The 26,615-nt window shown below is 42.5% G+C and overlaps 1 protein-coding gene and 1 pseudogene across 2 annotated transcripts; one reads left to right on the top strand and one right to left on the bottom strand.

The window, feature by feature from the left end:
* Positions 1-116: 116 nt before the first annotated feature.
* LOC135549283 (small ribosomal subunit protein mS40-like) lies at positions 117-8,358 on the top strand (annotated as a pseudogene).
* An 87-nt stretch (positions 8,359-8,445) lies between these two features.
* Positions 8,446-25,832, bottom strand: LOC135549757 (ATP-binding cassette sub-family F member 1-like). Of its 2 annotated transcripts, XM_064980024.1 has the most exons (24): positions 25,580-25,832; positions 24,957-25,003; positions 24,750-24,821; positions 24,154-24,283; positions 24,000-24,031; positions 23,766-23,855; positions 23,242-23,304; positions 22,823-22,915; positions 22,612-22,680; positions 22,287-22,361; positions 22,060-22,155; positions 15,996-16,118; positions 15,155-15,341; positions 14,829-14,968; positions 14,441-14,589; positions 13,871-13,954; positions 13,587-13,711; positions 12,245-12,357; positions 11,969-12,143; positions 11,811-11,885; positions 11,655-11,725; positions 11,329-11,530; positions 11,103-11,240; positions 8,446-9,312 (listed from the first exon to the last, which is right to left on the bottom strand). In XM_064980024.1, the coding sequence occupies exons 1-24, from the start codon at positions 25,647-25,649 to the stop codon at positions 9,146-9,148; spliced, it is 2,586 nt and encodes an 861-aa protein (XP_064836096.1). In that variant the 5' UTR covers positions 25,650-25,832; the 3' UTR covers positions 8,446-9,145. The 2 variants fall into 2 exon arrangements, with proteins under 2 accessions (XP_064836096.1, XP_064836097.1); XM_064980025.1 differs by lacking the exon at positions 23,242-23,304.
* Between the last annotated feature and the right edge of the window lie 783 nt (positions 25,833-26,615).

Below are 26,615 nucleotides of genomic sequence, written 5' to 3'. Positions count from 1 at the left end.
TGTTGCTTATCTAAACAAAGTTGAATGAGTATCAGTGCTAACTCACAAAATATGGTGCTTGCATTGAGTTATAATATCACATTTGGGAATAATTATGATTATAATATTTCTACAAAATGGCTGCGATGCAAATTGGGTAGCCTGCCACACCAGCGGACACAATCAAAACCTTGCGTTTAATTTAAAATAATACAATTAATAAATAACTAAAATTCATAAAATAAATTAATTGAAGTCCAAAAGGAGAGTCTTTGGCCATGCACAACAATACATAATGTACTACTTGTTCTTTCACCTGTAACCTTTCAACCCTCAGTTGTGAAAGGCAAAATGGCAGCGTCCATACCAGGCATTTGAAGGATTTTATGCCGTGTCTATCCTTTACTTTTACTTACTTTTCGGCAGAATAAGGTATTTGACAATTATTTTCTATAGTGCGTCAGATAAGCGAAAGCTAGGACTTCTGCTGCACACATACGTTACAGATTATCAGATCACGAAACAGTGACCGAGCTAACGTTACGGTCGGTTAATGAACACAGTGAAGTTACAGCTTTAGCTAGCAACATAATGAACAACATACCAGTACCTGACTTTGTGTACTGCGTATGCATATTGCATCTTCACTGTACATCATCCAATGCAACCCCCGTAATATGTTTCACATAGAACCATAGTCTATGCAAATGTATCAGCGTCGTTGTCTTGAACAGTACACTGTATTTGCAAGTTTTGCACTTGATGACTTGACTGACAGTCACTCTATTTGTTTGGTTTCTAGTTTCCAAAGAGGTTACCTGTCAGGCGTTGGACCCAGGCTGTGTTTCCAAGTGTGAAGTCCAGCCTCTTTGTGCACTGCAGCCTAACCTGAAATCTCCAGTGATGCTGCTGTGGCAGTGGGGAATAACTGTTACAAGGACAGACCATGGGGCTACCTGGAGAGCGAAGGTATGGAGATTAGAGATTGTATGTATTTTCTATGTACTCTGCTGTTTTCTAAGGGATGGTTCCTTGGACCCATACTAAGCCTACTCCCTGTTCCTGCACTAGAAAGCATGCTCAGTGGAGTGTAATTAATTACTGTTAATCCATCCATATGTGATCATTGACTTTGTCTGTCTACCTCTCCTATCTCTAGAGTACATAGAGCACTATGGAACCAGTCCAGTGTGGTCTAACTACAGGAGGAACCAGAAAGGAGGGTTTCCCCCTCAGAAGACACGCAATACCTGCATTGTAGGTGTAACAGCGGTGGTTCTGTAACCTTGCCTGAGACCTGGAGACTTGTGGCAGCTCTCCAAGCTATTGTCTAGGCTTTTTTGGAGAGTGCGCAGATATTCAGAGAATGTCTACCATGATGCTGTCTGCTCTGTGTTAGGCTATGTAACTCCATATTATTATTATTATTATATTCTCCACCAGACAGTCACACGAGTTCGTACTGTTCGGTGACCTAAACTGGGATGGATATGCTTAACACTCCGGCCGTCCTACAATATAAGCTTGATGCCCTCAATCTCACACAAATGATCAAGGAACCTATCAGGTACAACCCCAAATCTGTAAACATGGGCACCCTCATAGATATCATCCTGACCAACCTGCCCTCTAAATACACCTCTGCTGTCTTCAACCAGGATCTCAGCGATCACTGCCTCATTGCCTGCGTCCGTAATGGGTCAGCGGTCAAATGACCACCCCTCTTCACTGTCAAACGCTCCGTAAAACACTTCAGCGAGCAGGCCTTTCTAATCGACCTGGCCTGGGTATCCTGGAAGGATATCGACCTCATCCCGTCAGTAGAGGATGACTGGTTATTCTTTAAAAGTGCTTCCCTCACCATCTTAAATAATCATGCCCCGTTCAAAAAATGTAGAACTAAGAACAGGTATAGCCCTTGGTTCACTCCAGACCCGACTGCCCTCGACCAGCATAAAAACATCCTGTGGCATACTGCATTAGCATCGAATAGCCCCCGCGATATGCAACTTTTCAGAGAAGTTAAGAACCAATATACACAGTCAGTTAGGAAAGCAAAGGCTAGCTTTTTCAAACAGAAATTTGCATCCTGTAGCACAAAATCTAAAACATTTTGGGACACTGTAAAGTCCATGGAGAATAAGAGTACCTCCTCTCAGCTGCCCACTGCACTGAGGCTAGGAAAGACTGTCACCTCCGATAAATCCACAATAATCGAGAATTTCAATAAGCTTTTTTCTACGGCTGGCCATGCTTTCCACCTGGCTGCCCCCCCCCCCCCGCTTCTCCTTCACCCAAAATCGAAATGTTCTGAAAGAACTGCAAAATCTGGACCCCAACAATTCAGCTCGGCTAGACAATCTTGACCCTCTCTTCCTCAAGGTCCTAAACGATATCATAACCTCCATCAATAAAAGACAGTACTGTGCAGCTGTCTTCATCGACCTGGCCAAGGCTTTCGACTCTGTCAATCACCACAGCTTTGGTTTCTCAAATGACTGCTTCGCCTGGTTAACCAACTACTTGATAGAGTTAAGTGTGTCAAATCGGAGGGCCTGTTGTCTGAACCTCTGGCAGTCTCTATGGTGTGCCACAGGGTTCAATTCTCGGATAGACACTTTTCTCTGTATATATCGATGTTGCTCTTGCTGCTGGTGATTCTCTGATCCACCTCTACGCAGACGACGCCATTCTGTATACTTCTGGCTTCAATGCCATACAACACTCCTTCCGTGGTCTCCAACTGCTCTTAAATGCTAGTAAAACTAAATGCATGCTTTTATTTCAACCGATCGCTGCCCACACCCTCCCGCATCACTACTCTGGATGGTTCTGACTTAGATATGTGGACAACTACAAATACCTAGGTGTCTGTTTAGACGGTAAACTCTCCTTCCAGACATTAAGCATCTCCAATCCAAAATTAAATCTTGAATCGGCTTCCTATTTCGCAACAAAGCCTCCTTCACTCATGCTGCTAAACATACCCTCGCAAAATTGACTATCCTACTTGGAGGTTGACCGATTATGATTTTTCAACGCCGATACAGATGATCGGAGGACCAAAAAAAGCCGATACCGATTAATCGGCCGTTTAAAAAAAATTAAGTGACAATTACAACAATACTGAATGAACACTTATTTTAACTTAATATAATACATCAATAAAAATTTATTTAGCCTCAAATAAATAATGAAACATGTTCAATTTGGTTTAAATAATGCAAAAGCAAAGAGTTGGAGAAGTAAAAGTGCAATATGTGCCATGTCAAGAAAGCTAACGTTTGAGTTCCTAGCTCAGAACATATGAAAGTTGGTGGTTCCTTTTAACATGAGACTTCAATATTCCAAGGTAAGAGGTTTTAGGTAATATAGTATTTATAGGACTATTTCTCTCTATACCATTTGTATTTCATATAAGTTTGACTATTGGATGTTCTTATAGGCACTATAATATTGCCAGTGTAACAGTACAGCTTCCGTCCCTCTCCTCGCCCCTACTTGGGCTCGAACCAGGAACACATCGACAGCCACACTCGAAGCAGCGTTACCGATCGCTCCACAAAAGCCGCGGCCCTTGCAGGGCAAGGGGAATAACTACTCCAAGTCTCAGAGCGAGTGATGTTTGAAACGCTATTAGCGCACACCCAGCTAACTAGGTAGCCATTTCACATCAGTTACACCAGCCATTAGGCTGATTGGCTTGAAGTCATAAACAGCGCTGTGCTTGCGAAGAGCTGCGCTTGCGAAGAGCTGCTGGCAAAACGCACGAAAGTGCTGTTTGAATGAATGCTTACGAGCCTGCTGCTGCCTACCATCGCTCAGGCAGACTGCCCTATCAAATCATAGACTTAATTATAACATAATAACACACAGAAATACGAGCCTTTGGTCATTAATATGGTCGAATCCAGAAACTATCATTTCGAAAACAAAACGTTTATTATTTTAGTGAAATACGGAACCGTTCGGTATTTTCTCTAACGGGTGGCATCCCTAAGTCTAAATATTCTTGTTACATTGCACAACCTTCAATGTTATGTCATCATTACGTAAAAGTCTGGCAAATTTAGTTCGCAATGAGCCAGGCTGCCCAAACTGTTGCATATACCCTGACTCTGCGTGCAATGAACGCAAGAGAAATTACACAATTTCACCTGGTTAATATTGCCTGCTAACCTGGATTCCTTTTAGCTAAATATGCAGGTTTAAAAATATATACTTCTGTGTATTGATTTTAAGAAAGGCATTGGTGTTTATGGTTAGGTACAGTCGTCCAACGATTGTGATTTTTTCGCAAATGAGCTTTTGTTAAATCATCCACCAGCGTTGCATCGATTATATGCAACACAGGACACGCTAGATAAACTAGTAATATCATCAACCATGTGTACTTATAACTAGTGATTATGATTGATTGATTTTTACAAGATAAGTTTAATGCTAGCTAGTAACTTACCTTGGCTTCTGCTGCATTCGCGTAACAGGCAGGCTCCTCATGGAGTGCAATGAGGCAGGTGGTTATAGCGTTGGACTAGTTAACTGAAAGGTTGCAAGATTGGATCTCCCGAGCTGACAAGGTGAAAATCTGTCATTCTGCCCCTGAACAAGGCAACAATCTAATTTGCTATCACAGTACCATCCGTTTTTCCCCCAATCCCCCATATTCTACCCACCACTGTGACCTGTATGCTCTCGTTGGCTGGCCCTAGCTTCATATTCGCCAAACCCACTGGCTCCAGGTCATCTATAGTCTTTGCTAGGTAAAGCCCCGCCTTATCTCAGCTCACTGGTCACCATAGCAACACCCACCCGTGGCACGCCCTCCAGCAGGTATATTTCACTGGTCACCCCCAAAGCCATCTCCTTTGGCCGCCAGCAGTTCTCTGCTGCCAATGACTGGAACGAATTGCAAAAATCACTGAAGCTGGAGTCATATCTCCCTCACTAACTTTAAGCATCAGCTGTCAGAGCAGCTTACCGATCACTGCACCTGTACACAGCCCACCCAACTACCTCATCCCCATATTGTTATTTAATTTTTGCTCTTTTGCACCCCAGTATCTCTACTTGCACATCACCTGCACATCTATCACTCCAGTGTTAATGCTACATTTGAATTATTTCTCCACTATAGCCTATTTTTTGCCCTACCTCCTTAATCTTACATTTGCACACACTGTATGTAGATTTTTCTATTGTTATCAACTGTTTGTTTGTTTATCCCATGTGTAACTCTGTGTTGTTTGTGTTGCACTGTTTTGCTTTGTCTTGGCCAGGTTGCAGTTGTAAATGAGAACTTGTTCTCAACTGGCCTACCTGGTTAAATAAAGGTGGGAAAAGAAAGAAAAAACCATCACTATTTCTGTTTTCTTCAGAGGAAACACGATATTTGGGAACCCTTGTCCAATTTGTTGAGACACCATCATCCACTATCAGGTTTGGTCTCTCACATTTACTCATGGCATATATACATACACAATCATTATGAGAGATGTAAAATTAGATGGTATTACCTTTGATTTCATTAGGTTGATTTAACAAGCTATTCAATGTTATGTTTGGTAAGCAATGGACCATTGTCTTTCTGCAGAATGTGAAGCTGCTGCAAAATCTTATACGCCCATATACAGGCGTTGTGTATGACCCCACACGGACAGGTAAGATGGTTTCTATTTATGTAATGTGAATACAATTCTATGAATTAATCAGAATCAACCATGCTGAATTCAGCAAGTGTTATCTAAATGCTTGCTGGTTTCATCAAAATAAGTTGTCTTTGATTTGATGAATTTACACAGTTGACACAGCCAAGAATCTGAGAGGCTGCCAATAGGCGTTTCAGTGATAAACCTTTCTGCATAAAGTAACATCTGGTTCAAGACCAACACTTTTTGTGTGGTTTGAGGTAACCAAAGTGGCACATTTATATTGTTATTCTACATTTTTATCCAGGAGAGTCAGAAACAGAAAAATTAACTCAATCAGGCAATTGGCACTGCAAGAGACCATGGTAAGTTCAGCCTCTGTGACTAAGGAGCAGAATGCTACAGCAGTACAGTAATGAAGAATTACATTTTTTTTTGTGACCAGTGCAGCGGTTCAACAATGCCACCAAAAGAGAAACTGCAGTTCCCTACAGTACATAAATATTGTCCATATTTCCAGGGCTACTACCCTTCCAGCTTCCTCATGTGGACTTCAGGGGAGGACAATTCCAACTCCCATGCCGCAGTTGGCTCGGCCCCTCCTCCCCCCACCATGACCCCTTGGTACAGGTGGTACCACACCATACAGCCAGACGAGACTGAAGTGGCTCAAGTCAAGAAGACCAACAAGGCCCTTTTGACATAGGCCCTAGTCTATCAGAGGAATCATGGTAAAATTATTTGTTTGTGATATCATTTGGGCTTTCTGGAAGTAGTAGAGCATGTTTTAAAGATGAACTATGCAGAAATCACTCCACCATTTCCTGGTTGCTAAAATTCTAATAGTTTGTCTAATTTCAGTTTGTGACAAAACAAGCAAGTATAGTGTAAAGAATCATACCATCTAAACCGCAGTGTGAAATCTTTATCATAACCAAAAATAGTATTTTCAGATGGTGTACAAAAACAAGACACTTAAAAGTAAACTTAAGCATAGAAATAGCGCTCAGAACATATTACTGCTTCTTGGACTTGCTTTCAACGAGTGACAGATCTACAACTCATATTTCTGTGAATTTGGTCGGGTCGCACTAAAAGTTATAGAATATTGTTTATGGCAATATTGCTTTTGGGAGAGTTTTGCTAAAACATGTTACAGATCACTGATTCATTCCAGACACTTTTCACGGGCTACAACTAAAAATCAAATTGTATTTGTCACATACTTTGTAAACAACCAGTGTAGACTAACAGTGAAATGCTTACATCTACTTTGTGCATGACACAAGTCATTTTTCCAATAATTGTTTACAGACAGATTGTATCACAATTCCAGTGGGTCAGAAGTTTACATACACTAAGTTGACTGTGCCTTTGAACAGCTTGGAAAATTCCAACAAATTATGTCATGGCTTTAGAAGCTTCTGATAGGCTAATTTACATAATTTGAGTCAATTGGAGGTGTACCTGTAGATGTATTTCAAGGTCTACCTTCAAACTCAGTGCCTCTGCTTGACATCATGGGGAAATCAGCCAAGACCTCTGAAAAAAAGTTTAACCCCCCACAAGTCTGGCTCATCCTTGGGAGCAATTTCCAAACCACGTTCATCTGTACAAACAATAGTACACAAGTATCATGGGACCACGCAGCCATCATACCGCTCAGGAAGGACACGCGTTCCGTCTCCTAGAGATGAACGTACTTTGGTGCGAAAAATACAAATCAATCCCAGAACAGCAAAGGACCTTGTGAAGATGCTGGAGGAAACAGGTACAAAAGGTATCAATAGCCACAGTAAAACAAGTCCTACATCGACATAACCTGAAAGGCTGCTTAGCAAGGAAGAAGCCACTGCTCAAAAACTGCCATAAAAGTACCAGACTACAGTTTGCAACTGCACATGGGGACAAAGATTGTACTTTTTGGAGAAATGTCCTCTGGTCTAATGAAACAAAAATAACTGTTTAGCCATAATGACCATCATGTTTGGAGGAAAAAGGGAAAGGCTTGCAAGATTAAGAACACCATCCCAACCGTGAAGCACAGGGGTGGCAGCATCATGTTTGGGGGTGCTTTGCTGCAGGAGGGACTGGTGCAATTTACAAAATAGATGGCATCATGAGGGAGAAATTATGTGGAAATATTGAAGCAACATCTCAAGACGTCAGTCAGGAAATGGGTCTTCCAAATGGACAATGACCCCAAGCATACTTCCAAAGTTGTGGCAAAATGGCTTAAGGACAACAGTCACGGTGTTGGAGTGGCCATCACAAAGCCCTGACCTCAATCCTATAGAACATTTGTGGGCAGAACTGAAAAAGTGTGTGTGAGCAAGGAGGCCTACAAATCTGACTCAGTTACACCAGCTCTGTCAGGAGGAATGGGCCAAAATTCACCCACCTTATTGTGGAAGGCTACCTGAAATGTTATACACAAGTCAAACAATTTAAAGGCAATGCTACCAACTACTAATTGAGTGAGTATGTAAACTCTGACCCACTGGGAATGTGATGAAAGAAATAAAAGCTGAAATCACTTTTATTGACATTTCACATTAAAATAAAGTGGTGATCCTCACTCACTTATTAAGACAGGGAATAGTAGTTTACTAGTATTAAATGTCAGGAATTGTGAAAATGAGTTTAAATGTATTTGGCTAAGGTGTATGGAAACTTCCTACTTCTACTGTGTGTAGAGGTAAAGTGACAACAGGATGACTGATAAGTGAATAATCAGCTCATGTACATGAGATCTGTCTAATCTGTTCTACATCTATGCTCAATGTTTAATATTTAGAGACAAGTTGTACAATAGACATTAAGATGCAAAATCCATTTATTTAATTGCCATTTTGTCTGTAGTAAATACTTAATCATACAGGTGTCAACATGTTTATTTCCAGGTAATAAGAGCTTGGTTTCTACATGTGTGGATCCACTGGTAATGTATTGCCATTTCCTCTATAATAGAAATACTTCAGCATATTGCTATTTCTGTCCCATTGTCACCTGGGTGAGACATGCCCACTTGTCCAGTCAAATTCTGAATTCCAAATCACACCCTATCTTTTCAGATATACAGTTGTGTGGAGTGGGCAAGGTGGCAAATTGGACTCAAGAAAATGTATGCATCTCATAGGCTGAAAGGATACTGCAGTACACCAGGGGTGTATTCTCAATACTCTTAACGTGGCTTCCTCGCCACACCTTTCTTCAAATAAACTGATTTGGGAGAGACTTAAGCCATGATGCTTATTCAAATAAGTGGTGAACGATCAGGTGAGACAAGGAAACATAGCCACGTTAGACTATCGAGATGCACTGAGCTAATGACATAGCCAGCTTCAGTGGTAGGTTATTTTGCATTACATTTCCATTTCCTCCTGGGTCTGTTCAAAATGGTACTCTATTCCCTACATAGTGCAGTACATTTGACCAGGGCCCATAGTGCTCTGGTGAGAAATGGTGCAGTACAGGGAATAGAGTGCCAATAGAGCCCTGGTTCTGCAGTAGGTAGGTCACTCTTTGACCTTGTGGACCAGGGTCTCCCCCAGTGATTCCAGGACCTCCCGTTTGTAGTCCTCGAAGTCCCCGTCTATCTGGTTGACAGACCGATCCTCCACCACCCACAGCTGACAGGCTGTCTCAGTGATTAGCCGGGCATCGTGGCTCACGATGATCACAGCTATGGAGGGACAACAGCAAGGAAAGTAACATGTTACATATGAGAAACACTGTCAGAAGAGCCTACCAAAAGGCACTATCAGCAGCATGCTAATTATATGTTTGATGTTGAGACGTTTTATTTATGCCGCCACCACCACTGTTCCCAGCTCCCCTGGGAATGCCCCGCAGGAGAAATATCAGCACGAGATTGAACTTAACTAGTTTTCCCCTTTGAGTTAACACTTCCCTCTACTGTGCGAATTGTGATCAAATCAACATACCGAAACAAAATGAACAATGCAATAGATTTTATTGTAGGCAGAGCACATTGCAGTCGGATTCTATTGCATTGACAGGCACAATTCAGGCCCATTATTTACACAAACCGGTGTGCCATAACCAATCAGACCTCAGTATCCCTATATGCAAATAGACCATCGCCATATGGATCTGTGCCATTTACTTTGAACTGGACTGTGTTTACAGCATGAGTGGTCGAGAGTAGATGTGCTTGTTTTGAGCTCAAAGCAAGAGCTGCATGTAGCCAGGTGTGTATATTTGTTCATATTCTTTGCTAGTTTGAGTTATTAGCCCAGTTATAGCTAATTTCTAGTCAACAATGGGGCAGTGGTTGCTTCCTACAAGAGCACAAAAGTGTGCATTTCTAGCCCTCTTTGAAAAGCAAGTTAGGTAAAGAGCAGTGTTGCATTTTGAGACGGGCTTGAATAAGCTAAGTAGTCAATCGGCAGAGTGTAGCATAATTTGTCTGATTCTCTGTAATAATAGTACGGTAATAATAATTTTACACTGAACAGAAATATAAACACAACCTGTTTCATGAGCTGAAATAAAAGATACCAGAATTGTTCCATACGCACAAAAAGCTTATTTCTCTCATTTTGGGCACAAATTTGTTTATATTTGAATGCACAGAGATAACGTGACGAGATCGAGGCCCGTCGTTGCGCCATTCATCCGCTGTCATCACATCATGTTTCAGCATGATAATGCATTTCCCCATGTCTCAAGAATCTGTACACAATTCCTGGAAGCTGAAAATGTCCCAGTTCTTCCATGCCCTACATACTCTTTGTTACCATTGTTACCCATTGAGCACGTTTGGGATGCTCTGGATCTACGTGTAAGACAACGTGTTCCAGTTCCCGCCAATGTCCAGCCACTTCACACAGCCATTGAAGAGTGGGACAACATTCCACAATCAACAGCCTGATCAACTCTATGAGAAGGAGATGTGGTCTCATGCAGCAGGACACATCAGATACTGACTAGTTTTCTTATCACGCCCCTACCTTTTTTTTTAAGGTACCAGTGACCAACAGATGCGTATCTGTATTCCCAGTCCTGTGATATCCATAGATTAGGGCCTAATTAATTAATTTCAATTGACTGATTTCCCAATATGAACTGTAGCTCAGTAAAATCTTTGAAATTGTTGTGTTTAGATTTTTGTAAAGTTGTTTCTTGCATCAATTTGTTTCAATCACCTTGTCTGAAGGACAAGTGGATAAACATTAACCTGTCAATCCCTACATTTAACACCATACATTGGCTGCTACCGTAGAATGAATGATAGAACAGCTATTTCCATTATAATATATTTTGGCCCTATTTCCATGTAAACTCACGCCAGAAGTTAAACAGAATTTTCACAACGTTCAAGTTTGTGCTCAGTAGACCTGAAATTTGCTCAGTGCCCGAAAACAATTAGAGGGCACATTGGCCACAGCTACCCCATATCATACCCCATAACCCTCAATACCAAACAGCCTCTTGTATTTGTGTACATACCTCCTTTGTACTCATTAATCGCTTCTGATAAGGCATCGATCGACTCAATGTCCAGGTTGTTAGTAGGCTCATCTAGGATGAGAACGTCAGGTTGTCGACAGGCCAGCTCAGCGAATACCACTCGGGCTTTCTGACCACCTGGATGGAGAGGAACATAAACAGATTGACAATGGATGATGGTGTGTGTGCTTGCACATGTGTGTGCATGCATGTTTCTATTCCTAACCTGATAGCTTGGAGATCTGGATGGTGTGTGCGTGACTCTCCAGTCCGAAGCGGCCCAGACACTTCCTGCTGTCCTGGTAGGGCAGGTTGAAGTTCCTCTGGAGGTACTCTGTAGCTGCCTCCTCCATGTTCAGCTGGTCAGCATACTGCTGGTTGAAGAAGCCCACCTTCAGCCGATGGTTCTTTCTCATCTCCCCCTTGATCTGAAAGGCAAATCAACACACATTTAGTCTGACACACAGTTATACCCACCAGTGAAAAAGCAGATGCCGTATTTGCATTTGTAAGGATACTTTTGTTGTTATTTTTGTTTGGAGGCAAACTCACTGGATTTAACCTGCCAGTGAGAAGTAGTAGTAGGGTACTCTTCCCGACTCCATTGGGTCCAACTATACAAACTGAACAAGGATAAAGAGCTGTCAGCTTTAGTATGGAGGCTAATGACATAGCCCAGGTTTTCAAACAGTAATAATTTCTCCATACTTCTAGTCTCCATGTCGATACCAAAGTCCACATTCTTGAAGAGAGGTTTGTGTCCCTCAAAGGCAAAGTCCACACCTGAGACAGACAGAGCGGAGGGTTAACAGTGATATACAAAGAGAGAGAGGAAGAGGAAGAGGAAAAAGAGAGGGAGAACTCACTGTGCAGTCCGAGGATGGGAGGAGAGAGAGAAGGGGGGTTGGGGAAGGTGAATTTGACAGTGTACTCTTTGGGTCGTTTGAGCAGCTCTGTTGCTTCCAGACTCTCCTCTTCTACCCCTCCCTTCTTCTTTCCCTTCGCCTGCTTCCTGGTCAAGGCTTCCTTAGTCTGCTTCTCCTAGAGAGAGAGACAGAAAACAGTGGATGATGGGAGAAGTACAGAGAGCGAGACAGATCCAGATAGAACCATGTCTAAACAGGTAGCTGAACTAAACTTACGGCCTGTTTGGTGGACTTCCCCCCAGCCTTGAGATCCTTGAGCTTCTTCTCCTGTTTGTCGTACTGTTTCTGGAGCTCCTTCTGCTTCTGAACGTACATCTTCTTAAACGTCACTGAGAGGGAGACAGAGTGAAAAATACATTTTTAGTAAATTAGCAGACACTCGTTTCCAGATGTAGTGCAACAGTTCATCTTAAGATGTGGTGTGGATCAGAAAACCAGTCAATATCTGGTGTGACCACTATTTTCCTCATGCAGCGACACATCTCCTTCGCATTGAGTTGATCAGGCTGTTGATTGTGGCCTGTGGAATGTTGTCCTACTCTTCTTCAATGGCTGTGCGAAGTTGCTGGATATTGGCTGGAACTGTAACACATGTCGATCCAGAGCATCCCAAGCATGGTCAAAGGGTGACATGTCTGGTATGCAGGCCATGGGAGAACGGGGACAATTTCAGTTTCTAGGAATTGTGTACAGATTCTTGCAACATGGGGCTGTGCGTTATCATGCTGAAACATGAGGTGATGGAGGTGGATGAATGGCATGACAATGGGCCTTCAGGATCTCGTCACAGTATTTCTGTGCATTCACATTGCCATCGATACAATGCAATTGTGTTCGTAGCGAATGCCTATCCATACTATATCCGCGCCACCACCACAGGGTACTCTGTTCGTAACATTGACATCAGCAAACCTCTCGCCCATACAACTCCAAACACACTGTTTTCCATCTGCCTGGTACAGTGAAGAGAACACTTCTCCAGCTTGCCAGTGGTCATCTAAGGTGAGTATTTGCCCACAGAAGTCAGTTATGCCCCCGAACTGCAGTCAGGTCAAGAACCTGGTGAGGACAACGAGCACGCAGATGATCTTCCCTGAGACGGTTTGTGCAGAAATGATTTGGCTGTGCAAACCTACAGTTTTATCAGCTGTCCAGGTGGCTGGTCTCAGTCGAACCTGCAGGTGAAGATCCTGGGCTGGCGTGGTTACACATGGTCTGCGGTTGTGAGGTCGGTTGGACATACGGCCAAATTCTCTAAAACGACGTTGGAGGCGGATTATGGTAGAGAAATGAACATTCAATGCTGTGGCAACAGCTCTGGTGGATATTCCTGCAGTCAGCCAAAATGAGAGAAATAAGCTTTTTGTGCGTACGGAACACTTCTGGAATCTTTTATTTCATCTCATGAAACATGGGACCAACAATTTACATGTTGAATTGATATTTTTGTTCAGTGTAGTATGTCAATAACCAAATACACACATTTTTGTTGTGTTGAAGTATTTCCAGGCTAACAGTTTATGGGGAAGGAGAAAGAATGTACATAGAAAATACTCACAGTAGTTCCCTCTGTAGTAATAAAGTTTCTGGTTGTCCAGGTGAACGATGTCAGTACACACATCGTCCAGGAAACTCTGGTCGTGAGACACGATGAGGAGAGTCTTCTTCCAGCCCTGAAGGTAGCTAGGTGGAGAGATTGATATATTAGCCACTGTAGTGTATCATTCACAGATGCAGGGCTGAAAGGAGACCCATTGAGTAAGCAGCTGTATGTTGTGTGGTGTCCTGTCCCTGGGAAATAAATGATATTTAAGTAAAAGACTGTGTGTGGTGTGCCCTTACTTGTTGAGCCAGATGACAGCGTTGAGGTCAAGATGGTTGGTGGGCTCATCCAGCATCAGCAGGGTGGGCTCCATGAACAGAGCTCTGGTAGGAGAGAGCCACAGGAAGCTTAGGTTAGAGTTTTCACTGCTGTTTTTATCCCTGTTACGCTTTTGTTTTATTATCTCTAAAAGTGACGTTGCAAAAATGCACTTTTAAAAAAGTAGCTAAAGAAAAAACAATTGAAGCAATTGCCATATAGCTAAAACCTCTAAATCAAATCCCTTCAGATCTATATAAGTGCCTAAGCAGGGCTAGGGGGTCTACAGATATAGGATCTTCATTTGACCTATGTTGTTACGGTAAAATAATCCCGCAGCAACAGGATATGAATGTTAAGTCCATAATGTTGCTTGATCGGTGGTTATGCTATTAGCTGGCCAAAACTGGGTTACATTAAAAGTGCAATACTGTTAATAACCATGTGGAAGTGTGGGTTTTCAGTGAATTTATTGAAATCATGAAACCCATCTGCATTTCAAATTCTCAGCAACAAAAGAGTGATCAAATGGAGTTCCAAAAAAGTCTTACCTGGCAAGTGAGACTCTCATCCTCCAGCCTCCAGAGAACTTCTTGGTAGCTCGATTTTGCATCTCTGGGGTGAAGGAGAGACCAGCCAGGATACGACGGGCTTTAGCCTCCGCTGCTGCTGCCCCGATGATCCTCAACTCCTCATAGACCTGGTTGAGACGGACACACAATATGTAGACAAGCAGTGGCTTAGTCTATTGACAGATTATATTTGTCTTAATGCAGCCTAAGAGACAATAACTCCAAAGTCTGTTACCACAGTCTGAATTAAAAAACGGTGTATCCAATACATTATCATAGAAATTAGGAAGTGGATATTTCACCTGGCTAACTCAATTTTCTTTTATTTAACTAGGCATTAGGGTTCCATTATAATGCTTCACCATACCTTGTCCAGTCTCTCAGCCACGCTGTCTTCTCCTTTCTCCAGCAGAGCCTGGAGTTGTCTCTCCTCTTCTAGGAGCTTCAGACGCCTCGTGTCTGCCTTCAACACAGCCTGGACCGCCGGGGTGTCATCAGCTATCACCTCTATGGAGAGAGACATAGGGTGTTAGAGAGGGTTGGGGTGAAGGGAGAAGAGGAGTAGAGAGAGGAGTGTTGAGACAGGGGGTAGGGACAAAAGACATGCAAACAGATAGATGATGAGAGGGAGACAGAGAGAAGGGTATGATGGGGTGGGGTGGGGGGGTATTCTTCAGAGGGCAAGTGAAATACCTTGCTCACAGAGCAGCACGTCAATGTTAGGAGGGATACTGAGAGCTCTGTTGGCGATATGTTTCAGGAGAGTGGTCTTCCCCTTCCCGTTAGGTCCAACCAGACCGTAGCGTCTTCCTGCCACCACCAGGAGATCTGCGTTGACAAACAGCTCCTTCCCGTGAGCTGATATACTGAACCTCTCCAGCTGGGGGAGACATTAAAACACTGAAACCCCTACAGGTGAACTCTGATACTCATGGAACTTCATGGATTCCCACTTGACATTCTGCAGGCAGGATGGGCAACTGGTGGCCCGAAGGCCCTCAGATCAATTAACATTTTTGTTTTTAATTAGGAACTCAGTTGGGGTGTCAACACATTAGAGCAAAGAAATTTCGAAATGTGGTTGTGCATTAGCAGTTGTCGTCTTGTTATGTCAAGTCAGTCAGCAAATCTAAAAAATGTTAGCTGGCCGCTAAACTAACTTAGTCCATGTCAGCTATCTAAACTTACTATCATGGTCGAATTAACGTCCGGGGTGCCCCCATTGATTTTGTTAGTTAGTCCCAATCAGATATCATATTCAAAAATGAAAACATTTCTCTCCACCCTATGGCAAAATGTGTAGAATTACAGGAAATTAGTTATAAAACTGAATAATCTTCTCTGACCATGGGGTTTTGTGGCCCCCATCCCCATCAAAGTTGCCCATTCCACAGTATAGAATGGTTGAAGGGACTACCTCATACTATCTACATTTAATACATTTTCTTCAGTATTCAAGAACTATTTTCTATTAACTTTTCTCTTAATTCTTCAGAATAAAGTAACACTCGATGAGTTGAGACGGTCAGGTCACCTTGATATCTGATGCGTTCTCCAGCATGGCCTGCCTGGAAGACAACTCAGCCTGGGACACTGAGAAATCGCCCTCGATGGCGTTGGCAGCACGCACACTGGCCACCTGCTTCTCATATTCTATCTAGAAACACAGAGGCATGGACACACACTTCCAATGAATAAAAAGCTTCTTCTGTGTCTGGTCGAGCATACACTACCGGTCAAAAGTAGAGAACACCTACTAATGCAAGGGTTTTTCTTTATTTGTACTATTTTCTACATTGTAGAATACGAGTGAAGACAACACACATATGGAATCATATAGTAACCAAAAAAGTGTTAAATCAAAATATATTTTATATTTGAGATTCTTCAAATAGCCACCCTGACAATGGTGCCGGAAGAAATGGCAGCAGTTTTACGGGCGCCCAACCAATTGCTATTATGTGGGGGTTTTTCACGTTATTTGTAACTTATTTTGTACATAATGTTTCTGCAACCGTATCTTGCTGCAAAAAAGAGCTTCTGCATATCAGGATAGCGATCACTCACCTTGGATTAGACAAAGCTTTTTTCTTCAAGCAAGACGCACAGGACATTCTCCAAACACCCGACAGGGCCAACATCCCCATTATTTGCAAGAGGAAGCGACATAGGTACAGAGGACAAAGAGCCGGATGCCTGGTAAAGACCCAGAAAATGTGAGTGGGAAAGCTGCCGTTACCGTCAATACTACTCGCCAACATGCAATCATTGGACAATAAACTAGACGAGGTACGATCACAAATATCCTACCAACAGGACATCAAAAACTGTAATATCCTATGTTTCACGGAATTGTGGCTGAATGACGACATTGATATTCAGCTAGTGGGATATACGCTGCACCGGCAGGATAGAACAGCACACTCCGGTAAGACGAGGTGAGGCGGTCTGTGCATATTTGTAAACAACAGCTGGTGGACGAAATCTAAGGAAGTCTGTAGATTTTGCTCGCCTGGAGTATATTGTGATAAATTGAGGGCAACACTACTTGCGTAGAGAATTTTCAGCTATACCTTCGTGGTTGTTTATTTTCAACCACAGACAGATGCTGGCACTAAGACCACACTCAGTCAGCTGTATAAGGAAATAAGCAAACAGGAAACCACTCACCCAGAGGTGACGCTCCTAGTAGCCGGAGACTTTTATGCAGGGAAACTTAAATCAGTTCTATCAAATTTCCATCAACATGTTAAAATGTGTAACCAGAGGGAAAGGAGTACACCACATCAGTCACTCGCTTTATCAATAAGTGCATCGAGGACGTCGTCCCCACAGTGACTGTACCCCAACCAGAAGCCATGGATTACAGGCAACATTCGCACTGAGATACAGGGTAGAGCCGCTGCTTTCAAGATGCAGGACTCTAACCCGGAAGCTTACAAGAAATCATGCTATGCCCTGCGACAAACCATCAAACAGGCAAAGCGTCAATACAGGACTAAGATTGAATCATACTACACCGGCTCGGACACTCGTCTTATGTGGCAAGGCTTGCAAACTACTACAGATTTCAAAGGGAAGCACAGCCGCGAGCTGCCCAGTGTCACGAGCCTACCAGACGAGCAAAATCACTTCTATGCTTGCTTCAAGGCAAGAAACACTGAGGCATGCATGAGAGCACCAGCTGTTCTGGACGACTTTGTGATCAAGCTCTCCGTAGCCAATGTGAGTAAGACCTTTAAACAGGTCAACATACACAAGGCTGCGGAGCCAGACGGGTTACCAGGACGTGTGCTCCGGGTATGTGCTGACCAACTGGCAGCTGTCTTCACTGACATTTTCAACATGTCCCCAGAGTCTGTAATACCAACATGTTTCAAGCAGACCACCATAGTCCTTGTGCCCAAGAACACAAAGGTAACCTGCCTAAATGACTAGAGACCCGTAGCACTCACGTCCGTAGCCATGAAGTGCTTTGAAAGGTTGGTAATGGCTCACATCAACACCATTATCCCAGAAACCCTAGACCCACTCCAATTTGCATACCGCCCAAACAAATCCACAGATGATGCAATCTCTATTGCACTCCACACTGCCCTTTCCCACCTGGACAAAAGAAACACTTATGTGCAGTGGGGCAAAAAAGTATTTAGTCAGCCACCAATTGTGCAAGTTCTCCCACTTAAAAAGATGGGAGAGGCCTGTAATTTTCATAATAGGTACACTTCAACTATGACAGACAAAATGAGAAGAAAAAAAATCCAGAAAATCACATTGTAGGATTTTTAATGAATTCATTTGCAAATTATGGTGGAAAATAAGTATTTGGTCAATAACAAAAGTTTCTCAATACTGTTATATACCCTTTGTTGGCAATGACAGAGGTCAAACGTTTTCTGTAAGTCTTCACAAGGTTTTCACACACTGTTGCTGGTATTTTGGCCCATTCCTCCATGCAGAGTTCCTCTAGAGCAGTGATGTCCCTCCAAAGATTTTCTATGGGGTTGAGATCTGGAGACTGGCTAGGCCACTCCAGGACCTTGAAATGCTTCTTACAAAGCCACTCCTTCGTTGCCCAGGCGGTGTGTTTGGGATCATTGTCATGCTGAAAGACCCAGCCACGTTTCATCTTTAATGCCCTTGCTGATGAAAGGAGGTTTTCACTCAAAATCTCACGATACATGGCCCCATTCATTCTTTCCTTTACACGGATCAGTCGTCCTGGTCCCTTTGCAGAAAAACAGCCACAAAGCATGATGTTTCCACCCCCATTCTACACAGTAGGTATGGTGTTCTTTGGATGCAACTCAGCATTCTTTGTTCTCCAAACACGACGAGTTGAGATTTTACCAAAAAGTTCTAGTTTGGTTTCATCTGACCATATGACATTCTCCCAATCTTCTTCTGGATCATCCAAATGTTCTCTAGCAAACTTCAGACGGGCCTGGACATGTACTGGCTTAAGCAGGGGGACACATCTGGCACTGCAGGATTTGAGCCCCTGGCGGCGTAGTGTGTTACCGATGGTAGGCTTTGTTACTTTGGTCCCAGCTCTCTGCAGGTCTTTCACTAGGTCCCCCCGTGTGGTTCTGGGATTTTTGCTCACCGTTCTTGTGATCATTTTGACCCCATGTGGTGAGATCTTGTGTTGAGCCCCAGATCGAGGGAGATTATCAGTGGTCTTGTATGTCTTCCATTACCTAATAACTGCTCCCAAAGTTGATTTCTTCAAACCAAGCTGCTTACCTATTGCAGATTCAGTCTTCCCAGCCTGGTGCAGGTCTACAATTTTGTTTCTGGTGTCCTTTGACAGCTCTTTGGTCTTGGCCATAGTGGAGTTTGGAGTGTGACTGTTTGAGGTTGTGGACAGGTGTCTTTTATACTGATAACAAGTTCAAACAGGTGACATTAATACAGGTAACGAGTGCGAATGCGATTTTCTGGATTTTTTAAATTCTCATTTTGTCTGTCATAGTTGAAATGTACCTCTGATGAAAATGACAGGCCTCTCATCTTTTTAAGTGGGAGAACTTGCACAATTGGTGGTGACCTAATACTTTTTTGCCCCACTGCATGTGAGAATGTTATTAATTTACTACAGCTCAGCACCATAGTACCCTCAAAGCTCATCACTAAGCTAAGGATCCTGGGACTAAACACCTCCCTCTGCAACTGGATCCTGGACTTCCTGATGGGCCGCCCCCAGGTGGTGAGGGTAGGTAGCAACACATTGCCACGCTGATCCTCAACACTGGAGCTCCCCAGGGGTGCGTGCTCAGTGCCCTAATGTGCTCCCTATTCACCCACGACTGCAAGGCCAGGCACGACTCCAACACCATCGTTAAGTTTGCTGATGACACAGCAGTGGTAGGCCTGATCACCAGAAACGATGAGACAGCCTAAAGGGAGGTCAGAGACCTGGCCGTGTGGTACCAGGACAACAACCTCTCCCTCAACGTGATCAAGACAAAGGAGATGATCGTGGACTACAGGAAAAGGAGGACTGTGCACGCCCCCCTTCTCATCGACGGGGCTGTAGTGGAGCAGGTTGAGAGCTTCAAGTTCCTTGGTATCCACATCAACAACAAACTAGAATGGTCCAAACACACCAAGACAGTTTTGAAGATTGCACAACAAAGCCTATTCCTCCTCAGGAAACTAAAAAGATTTGTCATGGGTCCTGAGATCCTCAAAATGTTCTACAGCTGCAACATCGAGAGTATCCTAACTGGTTGCATCACTGCCTCTTACCACAAGACACTACCAGCAGCTCTTTATTGTGCGTCAAGCATTGCGCTGTTTATGACTTCAAGCCTATCAACTCCCGAGATGAGGCTGGTGTAACCGAAGTGAAATGGCTAGCTAGTAAGCGCGCGCTAATAGCATTTCAAACGTCACTCGCTCTGAGCCTTCTAGTAGTTGTTCCCCTTGTTCTGCATGAGTAACGCTGGTTTGATGGTGGCTGTTTTCGTTGTGTTGCTGGTTCGAGCCCAGGGAGGAGCGAAGAGAGGGATGGAAGCTATACTGTTACACCGGCAATACTAAAGTGCCTATAAGAACATCCAATAATCAAAGGTTAATGAAATACAAATGGTATCGAGGGAAATAGTTATACTATAATTCCTATAATATCTACAACCTAAAACTTCTTACCTGGGAATATTGAAGACTCATGTTAAAAGGAACCACCAGCTTTCTTATGTTCTCATCTTCTGAGCAAGAAACTGAAACATTAGCTTTTTTTACATGGCACATATTGCACTTTTACTTTCTTCTCCAACACTTTGTTTTTGCATTATTTAAACCAAATTGAACATGTTTCATTATTTACTTGAGGCTAAGGCTAAATCGATTTTATTGATGTATTATATTAAGTTAAAATAAGTGTTCATTCAGTATTGTTGTAATTGTCATTATTATAAATAAATCGGCCGATGAATCGGTATCGGCGTTGAAAAATCATAATTGGTCTACCTCTACTACAGGGTAGTGCGTACGGCCCAGTACATCACTGGGGCTAAGCTGCCTGCCATCCAGGACCTCTACACCAGGCAGTGTCAGAGGAAAACCCTAAAAATTGTCAAAGACCCCAGCCATAGACAGTTCTCTACTACCGCATGGCAAGCGGTACCGGAGTGCCAAGTCTAGGACATAAAGGCTTCAACAGTTTTTACCCCAAGCAATAAGACTCCTGAACAGGTGATCAAATGGCTACCTGAAATATTTGCATTTTGTGGGCCAAGAAACACGAGCAATGGACATTAGACAGGTGGAAATTTGTCTTTTGGTCTGGAGTCCAAATTGGAGATTTTCGTTCCCAACTGCCATGTCTTTGTGAGACGTGGTATGGGTGAACGGATGATCACTGCACGTGTATTTCCTACCGTAAAAGCATGGAGGAGGTGGTGTTATTGTGTGGGGGTGCTTTGCTGGTGACATTGTCTGATTTATTTAGAATTCAAGGCATACTTACATTTACATTTAAGTCATTTGGCAGACGCTCTTATCCAGAGCGACTTACAAATTACTTAACCAGCATGGCTACCACAGCATTCTGCAGTGAAACGCCATCCTGTCTGGTTTGCGCTTAGTGGGACTATCATTTGTTTTTCAACAGGACAATGACCCAACACACCTCCAGGCTGCGTAAGGGCTATTTTAACAATAAGGAGAGTGATGGAGTGCTGCATCAGATGACCTCCTCGCCTCCACAATCATCCAACCTCAACCCAATGGAGATGGTTTGGGATGAGTCAGACCAGAGTGAAGGAAAAGCAGCCATCAAGTGCTCAGCATATGTGGGAACTCCCAAGACTTTTGTAAAAGCATTCCAGGTGAAGCTGGTTGAGAGAATGCCAAGAGTGTGCAAAGCTGTCATCAAAGCAAAGGGTGGCTATTTAAAGAATCTCAAATATAAAATATATTTCAATTTGTTTCACACTTTTTTGGTTTCTACATGATTCCATACATGTTATTTCATAGCTTTGACATCATCACTACTATTCTACAATGTAGAAAATAGTTCAAATAAAGAAAAACCCTTGAATGAGTAGGTGTTCTAAAACTATTGACCGGTAGTGTATTTATAGACTGGTTACCATTTTCTTTTTCTTCTTCTTCTCCTTCTTGCTCATGTTGGCAAAGGGGTCGTCACCTTTCTCCTGCTCCTGCTCTGCGATCACATCTTCAGCACACTGACAGTAGAGAGGGAGGCAGACACAGAGTGAGACAGTTCTATGAGAGGGAGTTAGGCTTTCTATGGTGGCTCTACATGCTATGTATGACCCTTCCATATAGCAGACTCAGATTAGACATAAAAACACACCTTCATTGTGTCGTCTTCATCGTCTTCACCCTCTTCATCTTCGCTGCGAGGCGGGCGAGCAGGTTTGTTCATCCTCTGAATGGGACAGGTCACATAGCATTATGGTTTTACAGAAACTACCTTGACAAGACATTAAGTGTAACTGTGACCATGCATTATATTGGCCTGCATTCTTGACAGTTTACAGGTGGGGGTATTGGGACTTGGTCACACTATACGTCGCTAAATATGATTTTTTCAATCGAATGCCATCCCTACATTCCAGAAGGAAAACTGTTTTAAACAAAGTTTGTGTTGTTAACACCAAAGAGAGCTCTTCACTCACCTTGGGCTGTTCCTTCTTGCCTTTCTTCGGCTGAGGCTTCTCCTCCTCTGCTTCATCCTCCTCAGTTGCCTACAAGGGAAGAGAAAAGGAGTCTCATTTAGTTCTCAACATAATGCTGAATCCCAAATCAATACTCTCTAGATACTCCTGTAGATCTCAAATAATTTGATAGGTGTAAGCAATATTCCACCAAGCCAATCAGAAGCCTGACCTTGGATGTTGTTTTAGCCTCTGGGTTCTTGTTCACTGCTTTTTTCTCATCCTTGTCTTTCTTCTCTTCCTCCGCCTCATCATCGGAGGGAGCCTGGTATTATGTAGTAAAAATTGAGTGAGTCTCCATGTCTGGGAACAAGTGAGATCAGACTCACACGGTTTTATTGTATCGAGTATCTCAGTGGGTTAGATCTGCAGATATGAGGTGTACGAAGAGAAAAGACATCAAACAAAGAGTAGAGTGGAATAAAAGGAAATGGATTGAGAAGGGAACGTGTTAGTGAACATTTAAAATGTGCTGCTTATCAACCCTGTTGGATGGGAAACAGACAGGCACAGGGGCGAAGGGTATGAAGAAAGGGGAAAGGAGAGGGAAAGTAAAGAGTGCAGAAGGAGAAGAAACATTCCATCACCCACCTTTGCATTTGGTTTTGGCTTAGGTTTATCTTTTTTCTTGCCCTTCTGCACCTTCTCAACCTCCTGTGTTAAAGTATTAAAGACGCACGGACACGCACACAGATACACCAGTTCCTTTATATTAGACATGTCCTTACACCAGACCACCATGTCATAATGAAGAAAAATAACATGCTTGATTCAAATCATTAGACTCTAAGTGCCTTGCAAGCCCGAACCTTTCTGCTAATTTGTCCAAAGCATGTAGATGAAAAGCAAAAAAATGTAATCATTTAGGAATCACTAAGAATATGGATGTGAACATGTGTAGCAGGTCTTATTGTGAGTGTGTGATGAAATCCAAAGGAGAAGAGAAGGCAGTAGAAAAGGAAGAGGAAAGAACAATACGAGGGGGGATGGATGAATTAGTAAACATAAACACATTCTTAGAGATGCCTGGACCTCTGAAACAAAAAGTATCAATAGAATCAACATTCAAAGTTAAAGAACATGATACATAAACATAAGAAGCAAACCCCACACACCTTCATCCGTCTCTCTTCTTCATCATCATCCTCCCCTCCAGCCACTCCATCACTGTCTCCCTGACTGAGAGCTGCAAATATGTTACCTGCCTGAGACAACAAAAATAACAAATACAATTTAAAAGTGGATTATAGTGTAGTCTCCCCTCAAAATGTAATAGAATAGGACAGTGATCAAATCTGCTTAGACTGTAGATATAGTGATCAAGACTGTTGCATGCACAACAAGCTCACCTTATTTCCCTTGCCTTTTCTGGAGGCCACAACTGAAATAAGAGAGAGAGCAAGAAGTTGATGAAAGTCTCGTTAAGCTATCAACTCAGCACATTTCCAGCTTGAAATGTATACATCATTTATGTTTGACAGACTTACTAAGCAGTCAACTTACCCTCCTCTTCCTCGTCATCGCTGGCTTGCACTGACAGCTTCTTCAGTTTCTCCATCATATCCTCATCATCATCATCATCGTCTCCCTCTCCACCTTTACCTTTCCGCCGGTCTTTCTTTTTCTTCTGAGGCTGAGAGCAAGAGAGATTATATTAGATGGGCATGAAGGTTTACATGATAACTACTAGGGTTAGGAATTAGCAGGGAGGGACCACACGAAACACATAGGTCATGATTTTAAAATATATATATATATATATATATATATATATATATATATATATATATATATATATATATATATATATATATATATATATCATATCATGATTTTCTATGTTGGAGATTCAATACTGCAAGCTAGCTACAACTCTGGCTAGTAGTGGCTACCTCCCCAACCTCTTCAAGCTCATCTTCTGTCTTTCAAGAGAGCAAATTAGGTGGGATGGGAAGAAACATACCAATTATGTAATAGGTGGACCTATTAATGACAACATATCACTGGACATTGTGTTATTGATACAGTAATGCAAAAATAAGTAATCCAACTGAAAATGACCTATATGATCATCTGTATTAGTCAAGGAAAACAATTACCTGCTTTCCTTGAGTCTCCTTCACCACAGGTCCATCCTCCTTTTTGTTATCTGTGGCCAGCTCATCAAAGAACTGTGAGATAGAGTGTGTGACAGTCAATGAGAGATGTTGATACATTTTGTTTAATGTGTTCACACATTGACGATTACATTTTCTTTCTTGCCTCATTCAATCTACTAAAAATATCCCCAAAAGACGTATACTCACACTCTTCTTCCCCTTCTTATCCTTCTTTCCTTTCTTTACTGATTTTTCTGAAGTGGGGAGAGAAAATGTAGGCAACAAAATTAGCAAGTTTGTTATCAACATATGGATGCACTGAGTGACAAAAGAGAGGGTCAGAATGAGCCGGCGGGGAGGTAAAGCCCGTTATAAGGGAAGCGGGGGCTGGCGCATTTTCAGAATGACTTTTGGCAACACAGCAGTTCTTCTAACAATGCATATTAGCTATGACAGAGAAATTCATAACTAGCCATGACCCTGTGTTTATTATTCTTCCACAAAGGACCCCTTTTATATGTTGAAGTGTGTCTCTACTTGACTGTCAAGTAGAGAGAACAATGAATCATGTCTGACAATTACAAGGAATGCATATGGCATTGCATCATTTTCAAAACATTGATAGCAAGTTAGCTAACGTAGTTTCTAGGTAGTTAACCATCGCCAATGCCACACTACTGTCAAAATAATCCCTATCATATGACAGCCAGGACAGCTACTTGTTAATTACATTTCACATTGATGCACAATAGCTAACGTTAACAACTGTGGTGCAGTGGCTGGAAATGATTCAGATGTAACCGTTAGCTTAGCTGTTAACAATTAGCTACCTGCCGCCGCTGGTGGGGCTGCTCCCTCTTCTCCTTCCCATTCTGCATCTTCTTTTGCTTTCTTGGGCATTTCCGTATATTTATTTATACGTATATTAACAGATAACCACCTGAATGTGCCTTCTAATAACTTAAAAGCAATTTGTAAGAGTGGCTGTCAGTGAAGCGCAAGTGTTTTGTCACAACACATGCGGCCTGAGAATTTCGTAGCGAGAGCACCACCAAAGAGGAAGAAGCAAAGCGAGAGGCCTAACTCAATGACGTCTATAAACACATCATTGGCCCAGCTCGGCCAAAAATCTGTCTTCTCCATCAGGTGGCATTTTTCGTTTCTTTCCCTCAGCAAGCGAGGAGTTTTCGTATGGAGGTCAATGAGTGTCGAATTTGGTCCATAAAAAAATCGTTGGGGTAAACAGTAAACATTACACTCACAAAAGTTTCAGAGGACTAGAGACATTTCAAATGTCATAATGTGGCTATGTACAGTTTTTACAATGTGAAAATAGTAAATTACAAAAGGGAAAAATAAACATAAATATGGGTGGTATTTACAATGTTTTTTGTTCTTCACTGGTTGCCCTTTTCTTGTGGGAACAGGTCACAAATCTTGCTGCTGTGATGGCACACTGGTATTTCACGCAATAGATATGAGTTTATGAAAATTGGATTTGTTTTCTAATTATTTGTGGGTCTGTGTAATCTGAGAAAATATGTGTATCTTATATGGTCATACATTTGCCAGGTTAGGAAGTGCAGCTCATTTTCCACCTCATTTTCTGGGCAGTGTGTACATAGCCTGTCTTCTCTTGAGAGCCAGGTCTGACTATGGCGGCCTCTCTCAATAGCAAGGCTATGCTCACTGTCTGAATATAATCAAAGATGTCCTTAATCTTGGATCAATTACAGCGGGCAGATATTCTGCCACTCTCCATTGAATATAGGCGGTTGACTTCAACAACCCTCGTCGAATATTTAAAAAGTAACAATGAAATGTATCCACAAATCCTAAGAAAGGATAGGCAGGCGCTAGACAGCC

Source organism: Oncorhynchus masou, chromosome 12 (assembly GCF_036934945.1).
Source record: "Oncorhynchus masou masou isolate Uvic2021 chromosome 12, UVic_Omas_1.1, whole genome shotgun sequence".
NCBI lineage: Eukaryota > Metazoa > Chordata > Actinopteri > Salmoniformes > Salmonidae > Oncorhynchus > Oncorhynchus masou.
Note: the sequence above shows the minus strand (reverse complement) of the source record. Positions and strands in the feature narration are given on the sequence as shown.